Below are 18,968 nucleotides of genomic sequence, written 5' to 3'. Positions count from 1 at the left end.
GTGTTATCTAATATCACCAATGGTGATAAATCTTTACATGCAGAAAATTAAAGAAATAAACTTTTAAAAACCTTCATAGTGAGGAAAAATAAAGAAAAAGTAATAATAATTGGAACCAGATATAAAAATTTCTTCACAATACGAGAAGCTAAACTGTTATTGCTGAAAAGGAAAGAACATCCTGTAATTGTTTAACATTTAACCACAATAGACATATCAAGCTGAGGATAAAAATCAATTACTATGGTCTTGAATTCTCACAACAGACACAAAGGATCAGAGAAGTAAATTGACCTCATGGGTCTTAGAAATGTTCTTCCACCTGATTTGGTGATAATTAAATTTTCAAGAAAAATAGCAAGAATGGGCAAAGTGAATTCATTCGTAACTCTCCTTCATGGTTCTTCCAGATGTATGATATAACATGTTTTGCCTTACTCATTCTTCTGAGTTCTAGGCTTGACAGGTCTTGCTGGTTTCACAATGTTACCCAGCAGAATAAATAGAATGGGAACCATGGTGCCGACAAAATATACACTTTGGTAGGAGGCCAGGGTTTCCTTCAAGCTCAACACCTTCAACAGGTAAAGATAAACATAAGGACATGATTATTGTAACTAATAAACATGCGAAGTTCTAAAAGGTGGAAAAAAATAGTTTCTTTTATTTCAAATTAGCAAGACAATAAGACAGACTGAGAAAGATCGACAATATTATGATCTCTCATTTCTTTTCTTAGGCACAGGTTGCTTAGTTTTCATCACCTGTCAACTACAGCTCATTCACAAGATTATTATATTGAGTTCAAGGATAATTTAGTGGTGTGTTAACATATTCTCACAGAAAAATAATATCGTGTGAAGTAATAACAAAAGAATATATGAACTATGAAGTATCAATAATACACAAATAATCAATCTGTCAAATGTAAATAGTTCTTAATTAATCCAATTAGAGAGTACTTAGAGAAGCATTCAGCTAGTCAGAATGTTCCTACTATGCTACTATGGATTTTTGATCCCAAGTAATAAGGACATAAACTCAAGAAAAGAAATAAATGGCATGCAAATCAACAAGGTGACTTCTATTTGACTGAGAAAAGGAACTTTCATCAAAGTAACTTCCTGTGCACTTCAAGGAAAAGGGTTTATTGTTAAAGAGATGATTTCAGAAAGATACTGACCATAAAACCAATGCAGGAATAGTTAAGCACAAGTATCGTGTATGACAAATTGATGAGCATCAACATCTTCTCAAGTACTGCACTTTTTACTGAGACAGCTTGCTGCCATCTGTATATGACTGTTAAAAACTTAAGTCAGTGACATGAAATTAAGAAAGATCAAAACCCTCCTTAAAGATTAACATGGGTGGAGGGATGGAAACCACACGTAGGTATATTACTGAAAAAAGTTTAACAACAATCCGAGGAAGAGCTACCTCGTGATCCTGCTATCATCAACGCTGATTGAACAAAGAATATGATATATCCAGGATACAATCCCTGCAGTTATATAAAGAATCAGAGAGAATAGTAGAAGCTGAAAATAATGTCATAATATGCACTTGAACAGAAGCAACCACTGAAACTAACAGTTCCAGCAGTAAATAGATACTTAGATGGTGACGGGCAGTCTTCAAACTAAAGAAAGGGAATGATTACCAGCCAAAATGGTATAACATAGATCTAACCATGGACATTGTAAAGGTAGCATAATCAATGGTCTTCAATCCTTATGGTTACATATTCCAAACTAAGGGATATATGAGTACCACATCCATTAGGAACTTAAAGCTTAAACACGCAAGGCAAATTCACATACTACAATACAAACACCACAAAGAAGTGTACAGAGAAATGGCATTCAGCCATGAGATTCCTGGGAACTATTAATTGCTTGAACAGATTAAAGTTTTAACATAAATCTTAAAAACTTATGAAAAATGCCAAAACACAGTGATGGAGGCAATCATGCAATTATAACCACACCAAATGTTACGATAACATGGATTGTCATCAAATATCCTATTTCTGCATGCAATTATTCTAGGGAGACCAGATATAGGTATGTCTTTATCTAGCAGACTAGCACCCTATTATCCTACCATCACGAATGAAAACATTCCAGGATACCAAACTACTAGTTCGAAATTATTGTGAGTAAAATAGTTAAACCATATGAATGACTAGAATAGGACATTTTCCAACAAGAGAAGAACAGCATTATACTCACATGCCATATCGCGCTAACTGTCTGTGTCGCCAACAACTGCAGGAATCCAGGTTTCTTGCCTTTCTGAATTAGCCTCTCATAAACATCTATAACAGAACAATATTGATGTTAGATGGTCCTACAATTTTATATGAAGCATAAAGAGCAGAAGCAGTCCATACTAAGAGCGGATATTATTTCATGCTAACAAGATTTAATATCCATGAGAAAAGTTGTAAAGTTAACAAATTCAGCTAACAATAGTAAGCCATTTTTATTTCTGAATGTATTGTGATATCTTTCATTCAGTAATGCACTTTTTGAGCCATAATGGTATAGATGTATGTAAGCTTGTAGAAATCCCTGTACCAGAAATTCCAGCTCTTCAGAATGCTATCTTATGACTTGTTCAAATAAGGCCCATGACTACCTGAGGTTTCTAAGTGCCAAACACAAATGGCCATCCTGTCCGCATGGTGTCTCAGTATTAGTTTATTGGTGCACATTGTTTTGTCTCCTGGACTACAAGCATCCCTTTGTGCTTTTCTGCATGTATGCGGACAGGAGCTATCTTTTGCTGAGCATAGCTGCAGAAAAGCACAAAGGGATGCCTGTAGTCCAGGAAACAAAACAATGTGCATCAATAATTAATACTAAGACACCATTTGTTGTTTCAATAGATAATGAGCAGAAATAACAAAACATAAAGCATTGAAGACTGCCATTTATTGTTATCCATGCATCTGTTCACACGTATGTGGAAAATTGCAACAAAGTTATTCATGCACAAATTTCCATTGAAGAGGAACATATAAATTAGACTATATTAATGAAATTTATGACACTCATTCCTCATCAAAGCAAGATGTTGAAACTTACAATACCGTAGCCAAGTGCTGACTTGAATATTCCACACGAGGGGCAGTTGCACTGCACTTGTAGCAAGTTCAACACCATGAATATCAACATTTTTTGCACGCTCCCACTTGGGTTTTGGAGGAGAAGAGTCTGTCCAACCAGTGAAACCCAGACCAGATATGATTACGGATGCTTCTGAGATCGACCAGATAAAATAATACTTCCAACGCATGGTAAAGCCAGACATGTATTGGTAGGACAGCCGTTGCCAGAAGCCCCATTCATAGTATATGGGTTCACTAAACCTTGAAAGTGGATAATACGGCACCAAATATAAGTATAAACCCATACATATGGCAGACTGAATTAAAGCACGCAAAGTAGCAAAGTAAGGTGAAGGTGATGGCTTGTCCTTGGAACAGACCCATATCTGAAAAGAAAAATAGGGAGAAAATAACTCATAAACTGGACCAAGAAAGAAAAGTTAGAAAAAGAAAATAAAAACACAGCCGGCCTGAAAAGTAAAGGCAGGCAGCTAGCACCTACCCCTTTTCTTTCAGTCCATTCAAGGTAATCCTTCACCTCATATACAGGTCCGGCAAAGTGGCTGCCACAGCATAGACAGTAACCAAAATATTCTATTATAGAGGGGCAACGAAGCAATCGGTACTTTTTCTGAGCCTCACGCAAACCATCTTCTTTCAGCAGACCATCACTGTAGTTTATTGCGCATGAAATGACTTTCAGTGTCAAAACCATTAGAGCTCCTGCATGATGCACAACATAAGAGTAATAAGAATGATGCAGTAAAATGATTAGATTTTTCACCATCATCTTATAAAGAATGCATGATACTTTATCATCACAGAATAAAATATACACTCGAATTTTGACTAACATTAAAAAAATTGAATATCCTATATATTTAAATTTCAAAGATCATGCCGTGAGAAAGTATAATAAAACTGGGCCTTAAAAGTTGTCGTAACTGAACTGCAATTTCAAGGCCTAAACTGACCTCTTCATGTTGGGTCCAAATGGAGAATCTTTGACACAAATCAATAGAACCACAGGGCAACTGAGAAAGAGATATTTGCATTTATATTTTCAGGTATTTAGAAAAGATGTTGATGATAACTACCTTTAAGTGAACCATATAAAAATGGAAAGAGGAGGCATTTTGCACTTTGCAGTAACAGGCCATGCATCTTTTGTACAGAAACCATATGCAATGTCCTACCGAATGATGTCTTTTCAGGCTGGTTTAGGTCAATTTTAATGTGACTTGGAAAATATAAATGATGACAGATCCCTACTTTGAAGAGTCATATAACCTTAAGTGAGGAAAAGCTGTAATTGATGTAGTAAATTATAATTAATCAACAAGAAAAATGTAATTACCAGCTGTAATCAATGTAATAAATTATAATTAATCAACAAGCAAAATGTCATTACCAGTCGCATCAATGCCTCCTTCCTTCCATGCATCCCCACTCATATAGTATACATGGCTTCACAAGAAAACAGAAAAAAGGAAAAAGAGATCAGTAAGAAAATACAGAGTCACATATATTGAAAATTCAGACCTTCAAGCAAAAATTGCAGCATAACTGGTGAAAAGTTTATATGTAGAGATAAAAAAGATTCATGTATCTATAAATGTATGAAAACTGTCATCATCATTATCATTCAAGTCTTTTCCCAAAAATGCAATCCCAACTAGAGCATAGATAAAGTTTCAGAAGGCTCTCAAGAAAGAACTGATATTTTTTTTTTAACTGGCTGTCAACCTGCCATCAACCCGCTACATTTTGTGCCCAATTCTGGTACAGTGGGCAGGAAGCATTATCAAGAGTATGATCATCATAAGCAAAGAATAGAGATATTAGCATAAACGGCAATATCTATATAACAGAAACTGGGTGTACTCCATGCATATTGCATGATGCTCTGTAAATGACCAAAACTTCAATACAGCAAATGTAATTAGTAGTTAGATGTAAACGTACAGTAATTCAGAAAATGTAATGACCTAGCCAAAATCTAGGAGACACTTCAAGTGTTGCTTTAATGAACAGGTAGACATTATTAATTGCTTGGTTGGCTCTTCCAGGTGAGGCCACACTAATGATTGGGGTAGGTGTCTGGTCATATCTTCACTTTCTTGAGTCGACCATCAATTAGGAGGCGACTTACAACTGTAAATTGCTTTACCATAAATGGTGGTGATGAGACAATAAATGAGGCTATATAGTTAGTTGCTTGTCTTTGTGAAGGATCTACATTTACAAAACAACTTGATTCTAAGTACATAACAGCTAGAGCTTGGCGCATCTAATCAAACCAATCTAAAACGACGAAAGATTCAAACTTTCATTAATGTACAACTATTTCATCAAATACTAAAATAAATAAACCATATTCACTCAAATTGATATCTAAACAAGATCGAAGGGAAAATTACCAGCCGATGAGGTAACCGAATCCGGCGAAGAATGTGAAGATACCGCAGTAGCGGCGGAAGAGGATCATCGAGGCGTAACCCATCGCCATGGGGAAGAAGAAATGGAGGTTGGAAGAGAAGCCAAAGGAGAGATACGAGAGAAAAGCCCCAGATAGACCCGCATAGAGATGCTTCGCTAGGGTTCCGGGGACGAGCCGCCACATGAAACTCACGGGGATGGTGGCGGCGAAGCATAGGAGGAAGCGGAGGACTGGCACCGATACCCCGATCGCCGCCGCCATCGACTCCATCTCCAATCCCATCTCGATCGAGGGAGAGAGAGAAGGAAGCGTCGGAAGAGGAGTAACGTCAATGGCCAAGTCGTATGGGGAGTTGATAAGGCTTTTTGCACTTTAATATCGCATATTTTATGAATTTGCAGTCGAGGGGTTTAACAAGTGCTCATGTGTTGGGATTTAATAAGGATTATTTTACATTTCAACAGCCAGTATTTTTTTTATTAGATTTACATGTGAGGATTATTATTTTTATAATATCTGGTTGTCTCTTTCTAAAGGAACTAAAGGGGGACCAGTCCTTTTACCCTACGAGTCCTTTCTTCCTTTTGGGATCCTGAAATTAAAACAGTGATCAGGGAGCAACATTAAATGCATCCTCTTTACTCTCTTTAGAGAAAAAAAATAAAATAAAATAAAATTTTAATTTGAGTTGGTCTTTTCTAATTTTAATATTTATAGGTTACAAAGAAAGGAGTTTCTTTTTTTTCCGAATAAAGAAAGCTGAGAGTCTTAAATTTGGAGGTGGGATTGTAAGAGGAACATATGGTTTGCACTTTCCCCTGCATTAATTTCATGCAATCTGGGTATTTAGTGAGTTTTTTCCTCTGAGGAGTATCCCCACTAGCACAACAACAAGTAGAATAAGTATTTGGATGTTGAATTGAAATATAGCTGGACCTTGAAACTCATGAACTGATTTAGTGGCCAATTTTTGTGAAATGGCTAAGGAGCCAGGACTGTAGAAAGTTATTGCAGTCGTCACTGCAGGTGATCTGCGGAAAGTTGGAAACTGTTGCTATCCGTGAATGTTTGTTATGTCGACTAGTAGCACGAGTTTGTATTTTAAATTTTACTTGGATTAGTGATTTGGACGTGCAACTTTAGGATCTAAGTTATCCAATTTCGAAGGGTAATTGGGAAAATATATATAATCTTTCATAGGCTCAGATACGGAATAAGAGTAGAGAATCCGAAACTCACTTTCGACCAATCAGACGAACCCACGTGTCTTTTAAAGCCCCGTAAGACTCCTGCGGTCCAACCCGTTGGCGGCGAAATATATAGGACTAGAAAACCCAGTCCCCGTCTCGCTCGTAATGCAAAGCCGATCTCTTTGGAGCGCTACGAGGGAGCCTAAAGCCGTAAGCCGAAAGCCCTCGGCGTTGAAGACAAGGGCGAGCGTCGAAACTACTAAACCTCGTCTTCCAAGATTTCTACAAGAAGTATTAGCTGCATCCTTTTTTGTTCTTTTTTTGTTGCATGGATCAATCTAATTTGATATAGAATTTGTTTTGTTCGGTCGTGGAAATCATACTGATGATATCTGGATTAGGGTTTTAGTTTCCTGTGATCAGAGTCGAGGCGAATGTTAGGACGGTTATGGCTTTTGATATGATCCAACAACCACAGCAGATATTGTCTCCTTCAGTTGTGGAGAAACATTCGCCAAGTGGTGATTTATGTCTTCAAAGGCTTGGGCAGTATATTAATCACCTGCAGTATCAGCAGCGTGTGAGTTATGGCTATGATTGCTAGATTCATGTTGATGAACTGTGACTTCTTAATGGTAATTAAAGTTGAACCGACTCTGTTTGTTGTTAAATTTAGGACAATTCTATGTCATCCTGGAGAATGTTTGTCAAAACATTTTTTGCACGTCAGGCTAAGAAAAGGTGGTGTTTTTCATCATATGAGAAGGTTGGCACTCATATGCATGGTGTTAAAGAAAATGTCTCTTCCAAGGTGAGATACTTTCTCTGCTAATTTCATTCATTTCTTTTGTGCGTGCTTCATTTGTCCCTATTGCTGTGCCTGCCATTAGTTGCTTTTTAGATTGCTATACATCTAAAAGTGACATTCTAGAGAAGCACATGCATATGCAATATTACTTTGTATAAGCATGTCTCTACAGATAGTCATTTCGTCAGTGGAGGTGTGTACACAGAGCATTTATCTACTACTACAGATCTGTTGGCATACTGACAACAGGTGCATTTATTGCAGGGTGCATGGCGGTGTAATATTTGTGGTTCTGAATCTGGAAAAGGATTTGGTTAGTATTCGGTAGAACCTTTACTTTTGTTGGTTGCTATTTACGTATGAATCTACAAGTTTGCTGATCTTCTCTTCGCATGCTGATGATTTAAAAATATGAATCTCTACTTTCCTTGAAAGTTCTTGCCTTTTAAGTTCGACAGTTGGTATTATATGTTGGAAGGAAGAACAAAGGAAAGCCAATTTAACATTCTGTAGAACAGCAATGGGATAGAACCTATTATGAAGTCAGGGGCTTGGTAGTATAACTAAAAGATTAAAAGAGTTCATTGAAGAACCCATATAGAAATGTGTTGGACTAGAGCAAATATGGTACGCTGATGTAGATTGAAGGCAGAAAAAGTAAAAAAATACTAATTTTATGGCCATATTTGTTCTTCAAATAAGATTCCTATACTGATCTTTCTTTATCTCTTCAGCCTCCATGAAGCACTACTATTCAAGAAGCACTTTGTTGTTCCTTATTGCCACAGTCCAGTTCTTAACAAAATGGTAACTTGCAACAAGGATCCACACTTTCTAGTCTTTTCATAAAGCTCAATTTAGGTTAGTAAGTACTTTCAGAATATTTGAGTTGAACTAATTTTTGTTTGATTAAAACTTGAAATCTATTTGAAACAGAGTTTAGGCAGTACCACCAATTTTTGATTCAATTTCAAGGCTGAAGAAATTAATCTAGGCTTGTTCTTTTCTTTTGTAAATATAAATCGTCATTAATCATAGATTAGAGAAAACAGTAAATTATTGCCCAACGAAAATGTGCCGTACTGCCATAAAGGAGTAAACCTCATTGATAATTTGATATGTGCTGATCTGGTTAACACTCTTAAGAATGCCCTTATGCCTAATAAATATGTATTAAGGTGTTGGCATGGTACCATTATCAGTTTATCACGTGTAAACACAACCATCATGTCCATCTGTATAATGCAAGAAAACTTGGGAAAAGTTGCTGGTTTAATTTGTCATAAAAGCATGAAAATTGAGGTGAAACTTGATCTCAGAAAGTTATCTGACTATGTTCTGACTACAGTCTACGGGCAGTCTTAATGAAATTGCTAACAGCTATTAAAGTCTGATAAAATAACTAAATTTTAATAACAAGACATAATTTAATGAGAAGAACCAAATATTTGTTTTCTTTACATAACTTCTTAGCTTCTTGTTGGTTATGAAGTTATAACCTTGGTACATGACTACATAGATTTCCCTTTCTTCACATTCATCCTTGACTCTTTTTAAATAAAATGACAAGAATTAATAAAGTTTCTGACTGTGCTACCACTAACTAACTCTGACAATAAAATGAAGATGATGATCTGAAATAGTGTCATTGATTTTAGATGTGAATGATCAATTGTCAGAGAGAATACCTCTTTGTTAGTATGTGTCTAAACAATTTTGTTTTTCATTAATAACTATCAAAAGTTTATTGATCTTCCACCATGTCCTTTAGAAGACTATGCACTTTTCGCTCTTCGAGGGATGTTTATGCAAATAACAAATTGTTGAAGGAATACATATCAGACAATCCTTTATTCAGTTTCTTTTGAAATTGGACTTCATGTCCTTTGGTACTCTATTTCTTGGCTTTTTTTTTTCTTAACTATGGCAATAATTTTGTAACCAATTTTCCTTCTGCAGAAGCAGTGTTTGAGGCACTTCCTAGGCTTTATCAGATTGAATTTCAAAGTGGCATTATAGATGAGCCCTTATCTCTTGGTATGCTCCGCCAATATAGGCTTTTATCGGGAATGACTATGATAGTGGATGAGAATACTTCTCAAGAAAGTATCTTTAATCACCATCGCGTCATTCATAAGGGTCAACTCTGCATCATTTTCACACCAACCTTAAAGGTTTTTAACAAATGACTAAGATCTATTATGTTTGCTATTTGAGTATGACTTTATGAGTTTCAGTTTCATAGGTTATTATATTTGTATCTAAATTTTATTTCGTTGTTCTATTTCAAACTTGAGCTTATCTCTTTACTGTTCAGATATACTCTTGGGATTTCTGTGTTCGACAGCATGAAAAATACGTCCTTTATAAAATGGTGGAAACAAAGGTATATTTATCATCCTCATTACTTTTAAATGTCCATATTCGGATCACTTTAGTTCAATAATGTCATGTGGAGTCATCTGGAAGTAGAATGTTATAACAAGCTACTATTAGGACTCAATTGTGTGGTAAAACATGGAGCAGAATTAAATTTCTTACTTTTACTAGCTTATTGTTGTATTTTCATGTATCATTTTGTTGTTCTAAATTTTTTTATTACATTAAGTTTCTCAAACTGACAATCAGGAATCTTATATGAAGTGCTTTTTATTTAACTCCGGATACATATCATGTTCTTTGTTTGTACCTTGGAATGCATAAATAAACACGAATGTGACTGTATTGCCAAATTTCCACCTTTTCTTATGAAAGACAATCTAAAGGTACCAGAACCAGGACAGATTTATAAGTTAAGAATGGTGGTTCACATTTAAAATTCTGATTTAATCTGACAACTGCTTTAATCCACTTTTAACATATGTCATAGTTGACTGACTTGTTTTTTCAGGCGGACCAGTTGATGCAAGTTTTTCAGACGTACGAAGCTGCTGCCAGTGGAAGTGGATCTACCGTGGCTTCATCAGGAGTTTCTGAAGCTATTTATGAAACGTGAGTGAATTGATCGCATGTTTTGTCAATAGTGTTAATTAATGACACATAGGGATCCACATATTCCTTAATCTATGTTGCCGCATTGGTTTTAATTTTAGTAGCATATTTGACCAAATTTAGATGATTTCAGTTAATTTTGCATGTCTGACATTTGGGTACTTGTGATGAATATAACTTTTCTATACTGTACATTTATAGTTCCTTTCCCAATGAAGACTCCAGAAATAAGGAGACCTGAATATCATGTTTGTGAGCAGATGATATCAAGGATTGCTGTGCAGAGACATGGAGGAATGTGAGCCTTGGGCCAGAATGGCAGCAGATATGCCATCCCAACACTTGGCACTTATAATCCTGCCACTGGCACAATCTGTTGTGCCAGGTTTTAATGCCTCATTTTATTGAAAATGACTGCTTTTGCATTCTTTTACGAGTTATTCCATTGGTCATGCAGTTGCTGTAGTAGCACATTGTCACCAGCAAAGTTGTCAATGTTTTTATTCTTAGATGATTTATTTGCCGAGTATGTGTTCTGAAGTTCCTCTTATTTCCTACTACACCGACTTAATCAGCCCAATTTATCATGCTTTAATCTAGTAAATTCACTTTAAAGTCTTTATTCTAGACTCGTTCTTCTGTCAGGTTCACTGAAGCAAGCTGTGAGCTAGCTAGAAGCCTGGAGCTGCCACCTCTGAATGTATATGGATATGCCGATCAATTTGCACAGTGCTTAGAGGTGTTTGGTGATATCTCAGCTGGATATCTCAGCTGGAATTAACTTGCCTTATTTTTATCTCTTTTGCACATTTATTATTGATTTTTATTTTGTATGATTGCCACTTGCCAGTTGGCAGATGTTGCGAGTAGAATGGTGGACCTAATGGACTTCAGCCAGAAGTACAATATGGGTGCCATAGGTATCATTATTTTTCATATTCTAACTGATTTTACCCGTCATTTGCAAAGACAACATTCTACACTAGTATGCTCCTTCAGTGACGAATGATATTTATTGTATGGACACGTCTGAATACATTATTTCATCTTGTAGCACATGTTTTCTGGCCCAGTTCAGGGAGACTCCAAGGGAGCTTTCCTTAATAACACAATATTTTGATCAAAGCTCATCTTACTTGCAGAGAGCTTGAACACCTATCATGTTCAGGTTGCTGCAGCTAAGCTCCAGACTCCCAAGATGCACAAGGTTGAGCAACCTAGGTGTTTGTCAGTTGATCCAAATGATAACCTCGTTGCTCTCGAATTTCTGAACAATGACCTGAGTATTGCTGATAATTTCCGTCAGACAAAGAATATGGCCTTTCAGATCCCTATGCCAACTGCAACAAATCCGGATGTTAAAAGTTCACTGCCGCCGCATCAGCAGCAATCACAACTCCTACAAAATTGTGATCTGCAGGCCTTCCAAGTGAACCAACAGCTGCAGAGTATATTCAATAACAACTTGGAAGCATCGGAACAGCTACAAAAGAGCCACAATATGAATGGTAATGTAGCAACCTGTGAAGTCTTTAATGGACGAATCATTAATACTGGAGATTGCTCGAGTAGCATTAGCAAAGAGCCCCTTTTGAATGAAGGAGAGCAGCGCAGGTGCATGAACTTGCGGAATAGCACTTTTCAAGAAGTGGTAAGCTTCAGGTCAGTCTGCAACTGCCATAGCTCTTCCAATTATGGCAACAACAAATCCAGTGAGGTACCAAGGAACCAAGTACTTGACAAAGATGCTTGTCTGACTGAGCTGATGTAGAATTAATTTAAAGTTATTGAAAATGAGAAAGCAAACAGAGATGGGAGATGTATCTCATGCTCGGAAGATGTGAAAGTCTAGTAAATAGAATTGACAGGTAGAGATGTGAGCTAGTAATTATGACCTTTCGTCATGGTTGAAACTGTTTATAGTTCTCTTTTTTCTCAAGAAAAGATGAAATCGACATTTAGTGTGTCCACTTTCTTACAAGTTGTTGCCCATAATTGTGGTTTCTGACGGCGAATTGATTCTCGCATATGTGACCAGGACAATTAAGTTATAATCAGATGGTCGAGAAGTGACATCATGATGTTATGTGTTGATTTAATCTGAATGGAGCTTGGCTTACATAAGATGATGTACTTGACCTTAAGACCGTGTACTCCAGCAATGGCATGTCCTCTCTACTTTTAGTTTTAAAAAGCTGACAATCCGAGCTACGCCTGTCTCTATACTTCCAACATTCTGTTCACAAATTGAGTTTAGAAATCCTTTCTCAACTAAGGAGATTGATTCCTAAACTGATTCAGTAGTTAAATAATTTTTTTATTTTTTTATATTTAATTAAATTATTATTTTTTAAATATTAAGATTGAAAAATGAGTTTAATTATTTGAGTTGGAGTTTAAATTCAAACCAAACAAAACCAGTGACCAAACGCCAAAACTTTGAAGCTACAGTCCTAAGTTCTTTTATCTCCTTTAAGAAAATGGTATAGAAATTGTCTACTCCTTTTATCCTACGTACTCTTGTTAATAAAAATAATAATAATAATAAAATTTATGTTAAGCAAGCACTCCACAAGCACTTATATAATATATATTAATTCAAGCTTTAGTACAACAGAAACTGGTAGCTGCCAGTTTAGAAGCGATAATACGTAGTAGTACAGTAGGGACAGAAAGCTGCCTATGTACTTAGCACACTTTGCAACACACCAACAAATACCCCAAATAAGACTAATATTTGGCAATTGAACCGATCGATACCATCAAGTAGCAATCATGGTTCTAGTAGCTAACAGTTGGATCTGCAATTATTCTTACATCAGACGCTTAGGCATCAGGCTTTGGGGATAAGCTGGATGTGAAAACCATCAGGAAATCCAAGTCCAGGAGTTCGAACTGTGTTTCCTCCTTTAATTGCCTTCCAACTGCATGCCAAGAAGCAGAAATATACCTTAAGCAATTCTAATGAAATCAGAGACACACGCAATGGATATTTAATTTGGTATGTCTAAGGTCTTAAATATATGCGAAGTAGCAATACCTATACTTTGTAACCAAACAATGGAGGAAGACGGCCATAAGAGACTTGCTGAAGTCAGCGCCTACACAGAACCTTAATCCACCTCCAAAGGCCATGAATTGCTTCGTTCCACCAGTGATTTCGGGTTTATCCTGCCCACCAGAGTTGATCTTTTTTACTATTATTCTTTTGTTAGCAATCAAATTTAGATTTCGTTGGATAAACTAGGCAGTGACCCATCTTAAACTTTTCTCGGCCTCTGGTGATATACAGTCTTAATTTGATCATGTTAAGCAAATAGAATAAGAAGGAAGCTGGCCAGCAAATAGCAATCCTTTGTCTATTGTCCAATGGCCAGGAGAAGATATATATATATATATATATATATATATATATATATATATATATATATCACTAGGATTCCTAGTAATTAGCACCTCTATCGAGTAGCATTAATCACTTTGATGAGAAGATTACAAACCTGCCACCTCCATGGATTGAAGGTAAGTGGGTCTTCATATATCTCTGGATTCAGATGAACTGCAGGAGGACAGACCATAACTCCCCATCCGGCTGGAATTGTATAACCTGTGAAAATTAACAGTAGATCAAGTTTAATATGAAACAACTGTTATATATATATATAATTTAAAAAATTACCTTTTATTTCAATGTCCTGGAGTGCTTTTCTAAATATTCCTGGAACAATGTTTGCCAATCGAACGATTTCATATATAACCTTCCAAGCCAGATAGAAAACAGAACACGTCAATCCCAACACCATGCTTAGGAGTTTATGTAGGATCAAAACACAGTCGCACCCACCTGAAATGTGAACTTCATAGATTTGTACTCCTTCCATGTGATACCCGAATCCGGATTCTCCCGGTTTCTGAGAATTGTTTCATGCTCCTCCTAATAGATCGAAAAGGCCATTTTCTTCAGCTTATATATGCATATATACTTCCAGTTAAAAATTTAGTTTCATTTTTAAGTACGTAATTAATAATTATCGTGTCATGCAACGTAAGCATGCACTAACCGTTAACTCTTTAAGTACTTTAGGATTGTTCGTGAGATATGTCATGCCATGTGTTAGTGCCAAGGACGTCGTCTCAAAGCTTGCAAAGAGGAGAACAAACATCAAATCCAGAGCGATTGTTTCAGTTAACACCGGCTTCTCTTTCTTTAACTCCTCGATCACATGGTCGAAGAAATCCTCACATTTCCTCTCAGCTGGGGAGTTCCTCCTCTCATCTAGCATACTCTTAAGCACTTTCATCGCCCTCTTCCGACCCTAATTAAAGTGCGTACCTCATTAGACATAAGCAGCAATCTTTATTGGAAGTACGCAATCAAGTACGTATATAATTCATAATTGCGTACCTGCATACAGTCGTGATAGGCAGTCCCAGGAACGTTCAGTGGGAACGAGATAAGTCCACGAATGAATGCAACAAAGCTTTTCCTGAGACTCTCGGATTCATCTGAGGGCTCGTAGCTGATCAACTTCTTAGCAGTGAGATCAAATATCATCTACAAAATAAAGCAATATACATGTAATATATATATATATATATATATATATATATATATATGATTAGGTACGTAAGTTTGAGTACGGATTTAATTTTATATATAGTATACAGTTGAGATGGCTTCTTTCAATTCGATGCTTGGTTTGCTCGACCAAGTGCTAAGATTACTGCAGCAAGACTTGTCCACCTCACTAAGAAGCACATCTTTGAGGTTCTCAGGGCCATACAGCCTAAGAACCAAACTTTTGAGGTATTTGTACAAGAACCCATGCAAGGATCCCACGTTATCACGTCCAAAGATCTCCGTGAACGTATCAGGATACCAGCTCTGGAATAGCTTCCCTTCTTGTTGGAATACATAGTAATTCACGTCTGGATCCGCCGACACCACCACCGGCCGGCCGACCAAGCTCGTCCTGAACACCGGACCATACCTAACCACATTTCAGGGAAAAAAAATTAAAAGAATTTCTTATATATTTGCCAAGGGCGCAGCAAGGATTTATTTTATGGAGGCCAAATAACAATATGATATTATTTAGTAATATTCTTTAAAAAAAATTCTCGTATTTATACTAGATATGAGTTATTTTAGAAATTAAAGTAGTTCTTTGTGGAAAAGAAAACAAAATTTTGAAACAAATTTTAAATCAGGGAGGACCAAATAATGATACTAATAGAAGAATACCTTCTTTTATCTATAACTTTCACTATTATTAAAGGCCCCCCTCTTTCAAATAGGTGGCCCTTCTTGATGACGGTCTTAAGTATTCCCGTGGTTAAAACAATATTTGTTTTTCACTTTCTCTCGAGTTTGTTTACTAGAGACTTATACTGAAATAAGTGACCAAAGTCTTTGATGATGATGATGATGATGATGATGATGATGATGATGATAGATAATAGATAAAGAAGAAGAAGATTGAGGTATATATCAACGAGCAATTTCTACCTCTCCATCCTCTTCTTGACGAAGGGAGAAATGTCAGTAGTGGTGTTTGGAGAGAAGAACTCAAAAGTCTCGCCAAGGAAAGGTAAGCCCATGGAACCAGGAGGAAGCCTCCCGTTGCATCTAGGGTTCTTCCATCTGAAAACAAAGTGAACAATCCATAGAGCGAGCAGGGTTGCACTGCCAATGGCTACATAGGACATCATATTTAGGTTATTAAAAGCCACGAACTCCATTAGTTTGACGTAGTACTTGCTATCACAATACTATGGGAGAGAAGCTAGCATAACATATGGGTGTGCATGGGAGGAGTTGTATAAGAGTTGGATGAAGAGATGCTGCTTAAATAGACAATTTTGTTGGTAAAATGGACATTAAAATATAGGAAGTCAATGTCAGTATTATATTTCTTTAATAAGATGAGAGCAAAATCGGAATAAGACTCCGAAGAAATTTAAGCACAATCACGTCCTAGTGTCAATATATTATCAAACAGATTAAACTTTTAAATTGATTGATTACGCAGCATAAAAGTATGGTAGCGGAATATTTAACAAGATCGGCACTGTATATGTGCAATTTAGAAGGCCAAATGCAAAAAGAAACGAGAACACGGCATTAATCTTATTGCTGTATGACACTTCCTTGACCTAGTTATCTAGTTTTTATTCAAGGATATCTTTCAAACCTAACTGGTTCTAGAATATTGAGGAGTATAGGACCATCTTGCTATATATATATATATATATATATATATATATATATATATATATATAAGTGTACGTTTCAATGAAGAAGATTCAAGTATAATAAAGTGGTTCGGTATTATTATTTTTTCTTCATAGTTTGGTAATGATGCTCACTAAGTAGTTGTAATCGATTGGTGGTAACTAGGGGTATTGAATGACACGAAACAAACTATCTCAAACAATTTAATAATTGGCCAGTGTTAATTAGGTCTTGCTCTAACCAGAGAATTGTGGCACAAATATGGAGTAAATTAATTCATATGTTCCTATAACCTGGATGTTCCCATCAACACGATAAGTCATTAGGTTACGTGCATGCATGCATGCATGCATCATTCATGACATGGGATTAATGCTTTCGCTACGATCAGTAACGCATTAAAGATGCATGCCTCGTAATCATACGGATATAATAATCAATTAGACGAAGTATGTAGACCAAGATTGCGAAACAGGAGGCGGTTCATTTCTTAGGCTAATCCGCTCATCATATTAGAATTACCATTGGGTTAGCATCTTGAATAGGACCGTTATTGAGATAAATGATTCGATACTTATCTCTAAGATTTATTTCGTAGGCTAATCCGCTCATCATAGCAGAGATTACCATTGGATTAGCATCTTGAATAAAACCATTATTGAGGTAAATGATTCAATACTTATCTCTGATTTCTTCCTCTCCATCTAATCCAATGGCTGAAATTATATGATATTCTACAAAATTAACTAGAAATACCTACCATTCCTTCACTTTTTAAAGGTTAAATCAGTCTCTTTGTTTTCTTTTCTATCTTAGGTGGTTTAGAAATTAGCATAAGATCTACAATTTAAGTTTTGAAATTACATTAATCGGTTAGTCAAGTAACGGATGTAAAATGATGAATTTATCTCTTGGTAGATCTACGGATAGAATCTATTATCAGCAATCATTGGCGTGTATCAAATGATGTAAAATGATGAATTTATCTCTTGGTAGATCTATGGATAAAATCTATTATCAGCAATCATTGGTGTGTATCAAATCATTGCTATATATTCTTTTATTATCTTTATTTTTCCCTGTTAACATCATAAAACAGGGGGCGGTTCATTTTGAAGTATAATTATCCTGCTCATCATAGTAGATTATAACAACATTAAACTTATATATTAGAGAAGACCATCATTGATTATGAAATTGATACTTAAAATAAGCTTGTCTTTGAAGTAAAGTAGACTTTGGTCTGATCTTTTCTATAATCTAAACTAAGAGCAGAGGATATTGCCATCACCATATAGTAATATAATTTGGTGCCATTATTGGCAGGTTAAAACTCAAAATCACTTTTAAAAAAGGCTAGTATAAGTTTCTAAGCAAATTGAAGTGAAAGATCCTTTTCTTTACATATATTGTTTGATATCACCATCTAATGGACTCCAATTTAATTAGCAAGTTGGCAAATGAAGTATGCAAGTCATAAGCTTGAAAAGAAAGAACTTTCTGTTCCTTAATTGTATAAGCAAGAATTAGCTAGCCTATATGTTACTCCATATTAGATATTGATTAACCTAAGTGGCATTTATATTTTCACATTAATGAGAATTAGAGGATGATATCTATTTTAAGAGTGCAAATCACTACTATTTCCTAGGAAAGAAGAGATCAAGAGCATCAACGTGAGCATATTATGCTCCGTCCTCTATTGATCTTAGATGGCTGATCTTTGAAAAATAGATGTTTGCGTATATACTCTTCAATTATCTATTTATTTATATATTTCTTTAAATATAATATTTGCATGTATATCTTTAAAATATATGTTATTTACATAGATTCTTAATGTATTCTCTGTATTACAGCCTCCAGAATGTTAGGATCTCTGCCTCCTGGCGAAGTATATAACTTCCCAACCAGAGAGACTTTTAATGCTGGCAAGCTTAACCAGAGGATCTAAGTCAGCATATCGATCGAGTAATAAAAGTTTTTTAAGTTTGGATTACGTGGAATATCACGTCGATTCTTACACTCGATGATCAGCAACAACTACTCCGTGCAGACATGCTATATGATTAACTGCTGGAAGATAAAGCATTTCATGTTATATTAGGTGCATTTAGCTGTGACTGAGAGAGATCTAAGACAATAGCTTCAAGATTCTTCCTTTCTTATTCCCACTAATCTAATACAAC

At 35.9% G+C, this 18,968-nt stretch overlaps 3 protein-coding genes across 4 annotated transcripts; 1 reads left to right on the top strand and 2 right to left on the bottom strand.

The window, feature by feature from the left end:
* Positions 1-124: 124 nt before the first annotated feature.
* Positions 125-5,951, bottom strand: LOC140763431 (lysophospholipid acyltransferase 1-like). The gene is made up of 8 exons (XM_073101623.1): positions 5,536-5,951; positions 4,527-4,582; positions 3,618-3,838; positions 3,093-3,501; positions 2,235-2,320; positions 1,441-1,504; positions 1,184-1,302; positions 125-575 (listed from the first exon to the last, which is right to left on the bottom strand). The coding sequence occupies exons 1-8, from the start codon at positions 5,835-5,837 to the stop codon at positions 435-437; spliced, it is 1,398 nt and encodes a 465-aa protein (XP_072957724.1). The 5' UTR covers positions 5,838-5,951; the 3' UTR covers positions 125-434.
* Positions 5,952-6,929: 978 nt separating this feature from the next.
* Positions 6,930-12,603, top strand: LOC140763430 (probable transcriptional regulator SLK2). The gene is made up of 10 exons (XM_073101622.1): positions 6,930-7,036; positions 7,155-7,325; positions 7,422-7,556; positions 7,818-7,866; positions 9,513-9,727; positions 9,871-9,939; positions 10,444-10,544; positions 11,190-11,283; positions 11,395-11,464; positions 11,687-12,603. Exons 2-10 carry the CDS (start codon positions 7,194-7,196, stop codon positions 12,313-12,315), a joined length of 1,494 nt encoding a protein of 497 aa, XP_072957723.1. The 5' UTR covers positions 6,930-7,036; positions 7,155-7,193; the 3' UTR covers positions 12,316-12,603.
* A 514-nt stretch (positions 12,604-13,117) lies between these two features.
* Positions 13,118-16,327, bottom strand: LOC140763458 (cytochrome P450 87A3). 2 transcript variants are annotated; one of them, XM_073101655.1, is made up of 9 exons: positions 16,054-16,327; positions 15,211-15,535; positions 14,950-15,099; positions 14,606-14,860; positions 14,389-14,478; positions 14,224-14,302; positions 14,045-14,151; positions 13,585-13,715; positions 13,118-13,468 (listed from the first exon to the last, which is right to left on the bottom strand). In XM_073101655.1, the coding sequence occupies exons 1-9, from the start codon at positions 16,284-16,286 to the stop codon at positions 13,378-13,380; spliced, it is 1,461 nt and encodes a 486-aa protein (XP_072957756.1). In that variant the 5' UTR covers positions 16,287-16,327; the 3' UTR covers positions 13,118-13,377. The 2 variants fall into 2 exon arrangements, with proteins under 2 accessions (XP_072957756.1, XP_072957757.1); XM_073101656.1 differs by having other exon boundaries at positions 14,045-14,136.
* Positions 16,328-18,968: the final 2,641 nt, after the last annotated feature.

Source organism: Typha angustifolia, chromosome 7 (genome assembly GCF_048772165.1).
Source record: "Typha angustifolia cultivar Huaian chromosome 7, ASM4877216v1, whole genome shotgun sequence".
Classification (NCBI taxonomy): Eukaryota; Viridiplantae; Streptophyta; class Magnoliopsida; order Poales; family Typhaceae; genus Typha; species Typha angustifolia.
The sequence above is the reverse complement of the archived record's forward strand: the minus strand, read 5'-3'. Positions and strand labels throughout refer to the sequence as shown.